This window comes from Hyperolius riggenbachi, chromosome 3 (genome assembly GCF_040937935.1).
Source record: "Hyperolius riggenbachi isolate aHypRig1 chromosome 3, aHypRig1.pri, whole genome shotgun sequence".
In the NCBI taxonomy this organism is placed as follows: Eukaryota; Metazoa; Chordata; class Amphibia; order Anura; family Hyperoliidae; genus Hyperolius; species Hyperolius riggenbachi.
Window position 1 is genome coordinate 51,803,441 of NC_090648.1, and position 11,380 is coordinate 51,814,820.

The following is an 11,380-nucleotide window of genomic DNA, read 5'->3' on the forward strand; positions in this document are numbered from 1 at the left end:
TAGTGTTATGTATCCAGAAGTACCCTCAGTATTAAGTAGTCAGTGGTGATCCGGAAGTAAGGAGAGAGGGAGGTGCCTTCGAGGAGGGGAGTGAGCCGCCTTTCTGTCATCAGGCCCCTGTAGGCACGTGCCTACAGTGCCTTATGGTAAATCCGGCCCTGATCATTATTAGTCCCTTGCCATGCCCTTTTACATAGTGCATTAAACAATTCCTGTCTGTGGTTTTCCTGCATAGTTGATCACAATCTTGATGCAATATTCTAAACAAGCTGTGAGGGAAGCCAGGAAACGGCATCTGCTGAAGGCTGTGTGTGTACAATGTCCAGTGATATTCCTCTGGATATGTATGTATCTAATCATCTTCATACAGACTGTTCCCCACTCACCAAAGAGTTACAATGTTTCAGAAATACAATGTTGCTTCTTCTTGTACAAAATATACAACACAGATTTTGTTATTCTGTATTTAATGTTACAGTATTGTAAAAGTGTAGTAGCATATTACAAACACAACCAAAATGCATAGTTTATACTAATGGCCAATCAATTCTTTTGACTGATTTTGGCCGGAAATGTGAACCGGCACACACCCAATCAGCCCCTGCGACTGCAAAGGAGGCCCAGAGCTGTAAGGGGGCTCCAACTACTACTTCATTCCCTTCAATAAGGAGGTCCATCCTTTAGATCAGGTAGTTTTGTGGCTACACTTGTTATAGGTGGGAAGATTATGATGTCACACTTGTTTTATGACCCTTGTAAAATGGGCCCCCAGGCTGTTAGGGTCACCGGGGGTAGGCAAGGGTAAGGGTATGCACATTGGGGCCGGGTCCCATAAAATGTTTGCTTGGGGCCAGTCGGCACAGGCACAGTCTGACCTTGCGCCAGGCCTGGATTGACCTCACTGGAGCTAATAGGCACAGATGTCCTGGCCCAGGGGCATAGCAATAGGGGGTGCAGAGGTAGCGACCGCATCGGGGCCCCTGGCCAGAGGGGCCCCAGAGGGCCCTCCCTCAACTACAATATTAGCTCTCTATTGGTCCTGTGCTTATAATAATCACTTCTATAGATTCTTTGAATAGTAGTAATCATTAACAAGCTGCTCCCCATCCCCTTCTTGGACCTCTGACACTGTAGTTAAAATTGGCTGGTTTTGGTGCGCCGCATGAATTGTTATGTATAGACTGCTTGGGGGGCCCCAATGTCAAACTTGCCCCGGGGCCCACAGCTCCTTCGCTGCGTCACTGTCCTGGTCCCTTATATTTTTACATACATGAACTTACACACCCCGCCAAACTGCACTGCAAGTGTGCTGGCTGGTCCAGCTGTCCCTTCTCTCTTACCTCCCTTTCCCATCACAGGTAGCTACAGGTGCCCCCAAGTATTAGGTAGCCAGAAGAACCTCAGCATTAAGCAGCTAGAGGTGCCCCCAACTGAAGGGAGATCTTATCAGTGGAATGCAGAGAGCAGGATGCGTAACCTCTCATTACACTCTCATCAAGACTCTGCATAGGGAAGGAGGGAGGCGATCAGCAGGGGAGTGAGCGGCCTTTCCATCATGTGCAGTGCGCCTCAGACCTGTGGACTTTGCGGCAGAATTGCAGAGGATCCAGGCGACTCAGGAAGACGGCAAGGGAGTGATCAGCCTGGAGGGGGCTGGAGGAAGCTCCAGGTATGCATATTTTTTTAAAGGACACCCGGGGTGACATGTGACATGATGAGATAGACATGTGTATGTACAGTGCCAAGCACACAAATAACTAGGCTGTGTTCCTTTTTTTCTTTCTCTGCCTGAAAAATTAACACATCAGGCATGGAAGTGACAGTTTCTGTCCGGGTCAGGACTGGGTCAGACTATAGCATAACCATCACTAATAAGGAATTACAGCCATAAAACACTTTCCTGTCAGTAAATGGCTTCTGAGAGCGGGAAAGAGATAAAAAGGATCAATAATTCATAAATGTTAGCTCTGGCATACTTCAATGAATGTGCCATTGAGCAGAGACAATGAAACAGTAAAAACTTAAAGGGAAGGTCAGGGTAAATAAAAAAATAAAAAATCTACTTACCTGGGGCTTCCCCCAGCCCCTTGCAGCCATCCTGTGCCCTCGCTGCAGCTCCGGTGGCTCCCGGTCCCCTCTGGTGCAGATACAAACCTCGCCAGGTCGGCATCTTCCTGCGCTCCAGCGTGTGGCTCTCACAGTCGCACTGATGTCATCCAGGCTGTTCTGCGCAGGAGCAGAACTACTGCACCTGCGCAGTACAGTCCAGAAGATGTCAGTGCGACTCTTAGAGCCACTCGCATAGGTGCAGTTGGCATCTTGCGCTGGAGGGGATCCCCGGGCCACCGGCAGGGAAAGTAGCTGCGGTGAGGGCACAGGATGGCTGCAAGGGGCTGGGGGAAGCCCCGGGTAAGTAGGTGGTTTTTTTTTTATAACTCCTTGGATGTGTCCTTTAAAAAGTAGATTTAAATATAAAATACAACTGTGGGATATCTTAAAAGGAAAAAAAAAATTAGGAGAAGAAGGATAGATACAATTGTTTTTCTCATCAGTTTATTTTCACCTGGGGTTTCCTTTAAATCAAATCGAGGAAAGAAATGGCAAAATCTCCTGGAAATCAGAGGAAATTGACATAGAATGAGGTGTGTATGGCCGCTGTGGGTCTGCAGGGAGTATCCATTCTGCAGGTGTGTGTAATCATCACAGCTATAGGCTCACCCTTGCTTCCTGCAGGCTGACACAATCTGTGTATAAAATCTCCATCATAATAGCCAGGGGGGTCCCACAGCTGAGAGGGGCGGGGAGCTGGCAGGCTATAGAACTGGTGACCCAGGCTGGTTTCTAGTAATAGGGGACAAATAGGACCAGCAGTGACAGACCCCTCCCCCCTCCTCCTCTGTTTGTTTAGTATTGTCATTCTCTGCCATTGCCTCTTCTCACTTTCTCCTGGGACCTTTCCTTCCCTTTCCTATTCAAGGCTTGGCTTAATCTCTCCACTGGTCCTTTGTCCCCCTTTGTCCCCTCTCTCCTGGGAGCCTTTGTGCAGCATCTGGCCAACTGGTGACTTTTCCCTGGGCCACCCCTCCCCATATATTGATAGAGACCCCTCTGCTCTCCCCTCTCCCCCTGCCACACTGGATGCATTCATACATTCATTAGAGTCAGCTCAGTGTTTAAAAGAGGGCTTAACCTTCCAATGACTTTAATGAATCTGTTGTCTTGTTTATGCCCTCCTACCTTCCAGAGAAGTAGAGAAGATGAACAGGTCCCTGATTTGGATACTGATCTTCTTGCTCCTCCCTCTTCTCAGCTTTGCCTCTTTAAAGTCGATTTACTTTCATATAGTTTATAGGGCATTCCTTATGCCAAATACTTTATTGTTTTTGTTTTAACATACCTCCCAACTTTTTGAGATGAGAAAAAGGGACACTTAAGCCACTCCCCTGCCACACCCTGGACACACCCTCACCACGCCTCTAGTCATGCATACCATAAAGATTTCATAATAAACATTTGTTGTTTTATAATTCAAACCACACTTGTCCTTTCTATCCTGGTTCATTTTCCTTCATAGTAACATTTTAAAATTAGTAATATATCAATTTAAAGGATGGGAATAAAGTTTAGAATCAAACACTTTTTTAGTATAGAAATATATAGATTTACATAAAAAGAGGGACAAAGTCCTGAAAGAGGGACAAATGAGGGTGAAAGAGGGACAGAGGGACAGGGCTCCCAAAGAGGGACAGTTGGGAGCTATGATTTTAATACCCTAATTCCCTATAAACTAAACAAGTCTCTGAGCCTTAGTAGCAAGGGCTTATGGGAGCTCAGTCTGGGCAGGAGGAGGAGGAGGTTACTAGCCAGAGATTTCAGAGGCAGAGGGGAGGAGGGAGAAGGAGAGGGGAGTGGGAGATACAGATCAGCTTGCCTGTGTGTAATGTGACAAACAGAACATGGCTGCCCTCATTGTATTACAGGAATACATAATCATTAACTGTTAAAGCTGTTTGCAGCTAGATTTGCTGTGTAAACTATCTAAACGTTAGATAAGATATATAGACAAGTTACTTTAAAACCCTGCGCAAGATTAAGAAAAACTTGAAGCGAAAATAAACTTATGAAATAATGCATTGTATGTGTAGTACAGCTAAGAAATAGAACGTTAGTAGCTAGTGATGAGCAGAAATTACACCAATGCATAATTACGTATCCTAATACGCAATTACACATCATAATGCAAAATTTCAGGGGAATAGCGTAATTTATTTCGGAGTTATGTGTTACCATTCGTAATTACACGTGAATTTACACGTTATTTACGCATAATGTCGTGCTGAATTTGGCGGGGAATAGCACAGCCCCCATACATGCTTTTGCTACCATTATTGCCACATATGTTAATAGGAATAGTGGGTACAAGTTACAAAAAAAAAATTGTTCAAAAAGACCTTGTAGTCTTTCTGGGTTTAAAGAGACTCTGTAACACATTTTCAGCTTAAGTTCTTCTATCCTATAAGTTCCTATGCCTGTTCTAATGTGCTCTGTCTTACTGCAGCCTTTCCTAATTGCACTGTCTCTGTAATAAATCTTATCTCCTTTCCTCTGTCGTGTCTGTCAGGCGTGATAACTTTTGCACTAGCTAAACAGTTATCACGTGACGTGCATTTCGCGGACTTTTGCGCGCGCAATTTGCCGCGATTCGCGCGATCGCGGACTTTTGCGCGCGTAAGTCTTTTAGGCGTGATAACTGAGTTATCACCGCTTTGTGAATCAGGCCCACTCTGTTTATGTGAGCCTATCACAAGCTGGTTAGTTTGTTTGTAAACACTGCCTAAAACTGTTAATTACAAGCCAGGATTGCAGCAGAGAGTGGCAGAAACAGCACAGAGGGGCACAGGAGAACATAAGGAATAGAATGGTATGCTTTTTATTGAAAGAATATTAGAGTACAGATTCTCTTTAAAATTAAAAAAAAAATTCTTTCCATTCTTAAAATCGATTTTCTCAACAAGTACAAGGTCTTTTTGAAAATTCTTTTTTTTTTGTACTTGTACTCACTACTGTCCTTAACTTATGTAGCAATGGTAGCAATGGTAGTGGGGGTTTTGCTATTCACTGGCAAAGTCGGCATGAAATGACACGTAAATGACACGTACATTCATGCGTAATTACGAATGATTACAGACAAGTTTGGCAGATACTTGGACAGATAGTTGGTAGGTGTGTATGAACCTATATTGTTTCCAATACAGGAAGAGTTAAAAAACTTCAGTTGTTATCTATGCAAAGGAGCGTCTCTGAGCTCTCTGACCCAACTTGGACTTAATACAGTTGTGTTTTCTGAAGTACTCAAACATATAAATATATATAATGTTTTTTCTAGCTTCTTTGTGGTATTCCTGTCCGCCCCGCACATGCGCGCCTCACTGCTGGCGCAGACAATTCCTGCATCACCCATTGACATACATTACTACCTGCAGCCGCTGCGTCACCGCGGAATTCCGACAGTTCCGGCTGCTCTCCTCGTCAGTGCCAAGCAGCAACACGGGGGAATGAGATAGCCAGCCTGGCAGCAGGGAGAAGCTCCGCCCTCCCCCCCCCCCCCACATCGTAGGAGGGCAGCCTGGTAGGGAGAAGACGGCACAAGCCCAGGGGGAAGGATAACTGAAGTATTTTCACCATGGGCAGGTCCTCCCACATCATCAGATTACACTTTAACTGAAGGAGCTCACTAGAAATGAACTGCAACACCAATTACTTTATCTTTTTACTGGTTAACGGTTGCCCCACCCATAAAACTAAAATGTCAGTAACTACTCTTAGTTATATAAAAGAACAATTGAAAACATTCCCAAGCATTCCCTATGTGTAAAAATGTTCACTGTCACTGCAGAGAGCAGTACAGGCTTGCTTATCTCTGGTTAATCTGCAAATGCTATCGCAGCCTGCCAGGAGACACTCTCTACCTGTGTCTTGACCAGGGCCGGCGCTACCATTAAGGCAAAGGAGGCAGCTGCCCCAGGGCCCCAGAGCTTGTAGGGGCCCCCAGTGGCTACAAGAGGGAAAAAAAATTCAAATCGGCCTTATAGTTTTTGAGAAAATCGCTTTTAAAGTTTCAAAGGAAAACATTTTTTTAAAAACCTGCCGACTTTAATGGTTAATAGCAAATCCACCTTAAATGCTAGAAACCCTAAATTTGCAGGATATGTTAAGGAGATCATTAGGAATAAGAGGAAAGAACAATTTTTCAAAAAGACCTTATAGTTTTTGAGAAAATCGATTTTAAAGTTTAGAAGGAAAAAAAGTATAGTTTTAAAAAGACACTGAAGCGAAAAAAAAATGATGATATTATGATTTGTATGTGTAGTACAGCTAAGAAAAAAAACATTAAGATCAGATACATCAGTGTAATTGTTTCCAGTACAGGAAGAGTTGAGAAACTCCAGTTGTTATCTTTATGCAAAAAAGCTATTAAGCTCTCCGACTAAGTTAGTTGTGGAGAGGGCTGTTATCTGACTTTTATTATCTCAACTGTAATTGAACTGTTTACTTTTCCTCTGCCAGAGGAGAGTTCATTACTTCACAGACTGCTCTGAAAGACTCATTTTGAATGCTGAGTGTTGTGTAATCTGCACATATTATAGAATGATGCAATGTTAGAAAAAACACTATATACCTGAAAATAAAAGTATGAGAATATTTTCTTTGCTGCTAATCTTCTAGTAATTATTCATAGTACACAACCAATTCATTATATCATATTTTTTTTTCGCTTCAGTGTCTCTTTAAATGTGGTAAATGTCACTTTTAGTAGCAAACCTAAGGGTAGTGTAATTTTACATGCATCAAACGAAAGCACAATCAATTTCCTGACTGGGTTTCCAGGTGGTCTATTAGCAGCCGCAGCGCTTTGGCCAGGGATCGCTATACAGCCGCAATATGGCTGTATGAAGATCCCTGGCATTTTTTCCTATTTTCCCAATTGTTTTCTTTTGTTTAGAGTGTGGGAATTTTTTTTTTTTTAAATTATGTGGGGTCCCCCCTCCTAAAACGTTTTAACCCCTTGTCCCCCATGCAGGCTGGGATAGCCAGAATGTGGAGCTCGGACCGATTGGGACTTCACACCCTGACTATACCAGCTGCAAAAAAGATCCCCTAATGCCGATTTTTGTTCCGGGGTATATGTTGGGGGGGGGGGGGGGGCAGGTTTATTTTGCCCTGGGGCCCCATTGTTGCTTAAACCGGCCCCAGTCCTGACTCTGCACCTGCCCCATCCTTGCTCCTTCTGCTGAATAGACACATTGCCCTGACAACAGAGAACAGAGTTACATCAGCAGAAAAAGTAGGGGGAATGGGGGGCAGAGGAAAGACCCAGGCAAAGTGTGGCAATGATTACATTTGCCAATGAGCCAGAGATAAGCAAGCCTTTACTACTCTCTGCAGTGAAAATAAATGTTTTTACACACAGGCAATGCTTGAGAATTTTTTCAAATGTTCTTTTATATAACAGAGTAGTTACAGAAAATTTAGTTTTCGAGTATAATCACATTTTAAACAGCACCTTTAGCTGTCCTGATCTGTACACAAAATCTAAAATAGGGCCATTTGAGGAGGGAAGATGATTTGGCCCCAAAAGAGGGACAACCCCTTAAACACTGTCAGTTTAGACTTATGAATAGATTTTTTTGCAAAAAACAAATCTCCACAATTCTTGCTAAAAAGGAGCCACTTTTTCTAACTCTCCCAGGTAGGAAGGTGTTGCTGATGCTATTTAGAAAATAGACAGATCTCCTGTCTGTGCAGAGCTTACCTTTCTTTGAACTGGAGCTTGTCCTCGGTTTTGGAGAACCCCTATGAGAAACGGGAGGAATTATGGGACCTGGAGACAGGTGAGGGGCTTCCAGTCCTGTCTCCACCGGCAGGTAATGGATCTGCGGGGGCTCCGACTCCCCCTTCATTCTTTTAGGATTCAGGAATCCAGCCTGTAGTCTTTCCACACTTTCTGGAAGGCGAAAGGTGGCAAAAGGATGCAATGTGCTGTAGCCTAACACTCCAACGCCTGGTCGTGGGTGGCCATATTGGTGGGAAAGAGACAGGATCTGGGAAGCACATGCTGAGTTCAGGTGATCCTGAGGTGGGTAGAGAAGGGGGTATGCAGGGCTCAGGTAAGGTATCTGGGGAGGTTTGTCCATGGCCATAGGTACAGAGTAATGGGGTGGCTGCTGAACTAAGCCCAGAGGACCATCAGATGAGGTGGCCATAACCAGGAGGGCTTGTGAAGTCAGCGGGTTTATCAGGCCAGGCGTGCTCTCCATCCTGAAACACTCCAGCAGACCTGAAACAGAAAGAATGGACAAGACCATTAATAAGGACACAACTCTACAGTCGTGGCTGAAATCCATATAATCACATGATGTCATATGAACCGGTGCAAACGTTCAGCTATCTGAAAACTTTCTGTACTCGGCGGCACCTAATAATTATACTAATAACAATAATTTGACTAATTATATAGCGTATTTCTCCTGTCAGACTCAAAGTGCTGCAAGGTCCTCCAGCACCCAAGGCTGAGACAGCAAAGTGCGCCCCTCCATCCCTCCCACCCCAGGTGTCACACACTGATTGATATTAGACTAGGAGGTGCCCCGGGGCCCCCAACACCTTAGTCTCTAGTTATCTGGCTTGCGTCACTGCCATGTATCCCCTTTTCTTATTTCTCTCTGCTTCAAACACAATAGGGAAATCAAACCCCTCCCACAAGAGGCTCTGGTACCGCGGTACTCTGGGCAAACTGCCACATTGTAACAATGTTCACAGACAGGAAATAGCTGTTTACAGCTGTCGCTAACAGCCAAAACCGCTAGGAGCAGGGCCGGCTCTAGACAGGCACATATGAGGGGGCAGACAGAAATTTGCAGGGGGCACGAAGAAACCCTGCGCCGCCGAAAAATGGGCGTGGTCATGCAACAGACCGTGGGCGTGGTCATGGGTGGGGCCAAATATACATGTCATGACCTTACAGTGGTGTTAAAGGTCTGCCGGGGAAGTTTGAGCTCTGCTGTAGTGTATCCCCCAAAAATTTACAGCACAGACCAAAAGTTTGGACAAACCTTCAATGACTGTCATTACATATACATATATTACCACTGTGCCCAGAATTGTCTTGCAAGGAACCTCTGCCAGATTACATGTATTTTTGGTGAAATGCTGTCAGATTACATACTGTATATGTATATATGTAATGACAGTCATCTGAGGTCTTAGAGGTTGAGGCTTTCCAGATGAATAGATCAAGTTGTTTGTAGAGACTCTAGACAGGTGTTCCAGGTTAGTGAAGCTTAGAGTGTCCAGAGCTAAGGAGATTTCACATGTTAGCTCTGGACACTCTAAGCCAAAGTCAGTCCAGGCAGCGTTAAGGCAGATCCGTTAATCAGGCAAAAGTCAGTCCAGGCGGCAAGCTAAGCGTAGTCAAGGTACAAGGGAAGGGTCGGCATAGTAATGATTTTTTTCAATTTGTGTTTTGCCAACCAACATGGAGTCAACAGTTCCCCCTGTGGCCTCTCTACTTTTGTGCTGAGTCCATACACTTGACGCATGCACATGATTACGGCTGGACACGTGCCTCTGTAGCCCCTTGTCTCGATCAAGGGCTGTTTTCCAGTTGTTAAAACCAGTTAAAGTAAAAACAACATCCCTCTCATTAACAACGCTGCCATATTTCCTACAGGGGAAACAAAAGCAGGCATCTCGCTCAACAGAGTATTCCAGCCATGGGCGTGTGCGGTACCAGACAGGATTGAATGATCTTAATGTTGTACCAAATGCACGCTTTGGGTAGCTAACCAGTACTGGCTGAGATGGTGCATTGATATTTAAGTCAATGGGTGTGGCCATTATCTGAAACTGAGCAGGCTGCTTTGGTACAGCACATGTGGAGGGAGGATCAGAAGAAGCAGTGCTTGCTGATACTGAAGTAGTAGTAGTAATTGCTGTGACTGTCCCTGTTCTACTAGCAGCGGTATCATTGCTACTATTGTTATTAGTAGTACAGGTAGCAGCAGTACTACTCTTTTTATAAGCTCTGAAAAATGGATGCATTGCCGAAGTAACTTTCTCTTTGTGAGTTGCTGAAAGCTGAAATGGAAATTAAGCTGGCTTATTGAAAAAATGTTCTCAGGTGTAACACAGAAATATTTTTCGTCAAATGCTAATATACTGATATTGCGTGGTGTTTTTTACCACAAATACAGTTCTGCGCACTGCAGGTTATCAAAAAAATGTTCTCAGGTGTAACACAGAAATATTTTTCGTCAAATGCTAATATACTGGTATTGCGTGGTGTTTTTTACCACAAATACAGTTCTGCGCACTGCAGATTATCAAAAAAATGTTCTCAGGTGTAAACACAGAAATATTTTTCGTCAAATGCTAATATACTGGTATTGCGTGGTGTTTTTTACCACAAATACAGTTCTGCGCACTGCAGATTATCAAAAAAATGTTCTCAGGTGTAAACACAGAAATATTTTTCGTCAAATGCTAATATACTGGTATTGCGTGGTGTTTTTTACCACAAATACAGTTCTGCGCACTGCAGATTATCAAAAAAATGTTCTCAGGTGTAAACACAGAAATATTTTTCGTCAAATGCTAATATACTGGTATTGCGTGGTGTTTTTTACCACAAATACAGTTCTGCGCACTGCAGATTATCAAAAAAATGTTCTCAGGTGTAAACACAGAAATATTTTTCGTCAAATGCTAATATACTGATATTGCGTGGTGTTTTTTTTTACCACAAATACAGTTCTGCGCACTGCAGATTATCAAAAAAATGTTCTCAGGTGTAAACACAGAAATATTTTTCGTCAAATGCTAATATACTGGTATTGCGTGGTGTTTTTTACCACAAATACAGTTCTGCGCACTGCAGATTATCAAAAAAATGTTCTCAGGTGTAAACACAGAAATATTTTTCGTCAAATGCTAATATACTGATATTGCGTGGTGTTTTTTACCACAAATACAGTTCTGCGCACTGCAGGTTATCAAAAAAATGTTCTCAGGTGTAAACACAGAAATATTTTTCGTCAAATGCTAATATACTGGTATTGCGTGGTGTTTTTTTACCACAAATACAGTTCTGCGCACTGCAGATTATCAAAAAAATGTTCTCAGGTGTAAACACGGAAATATTTTTCGTCAAATGCTAATATACTGGTATTGCGTGGTGTTTTTTACCACAAATACAGTTCTGCGCACTGCAGATTATCAAAAAAATGTTCTCAGGTGTAAACACAGAAATATTTTTCGTCAAATGCTAATATACTGGTATTGCGTGGTGTTTTTTACCACAAATACAGTTCTGCGCACTGCA

General features: G+C 43.4%; 1 protein-coding gene across 1 annotated transcript in view; it reads right to left on the reverse strand.

Annotated features, from left to right (window-relative positions):
* LOC137560963 (E3 ubiquitin-protein ligase RNF220-like) overlaps positions 1–8,318 on the reverse strand; it is a 64,313-nt gene extending 55,995 nt beyond the window's left edge. Inside the window, exon 1 of the mRNA XM_068272152.1 lies at positions 7,814–8,318. Coding sequence (XP_068128253.1) covers positions 7,814–8,318 — 505 coding nt within the window. The remainder of the gene's footprint in view (positions 1–7,813) is intronic.
* Between the last annotated feature and the right edge of the window lie 3,062 nt (positions 8,319–11,380).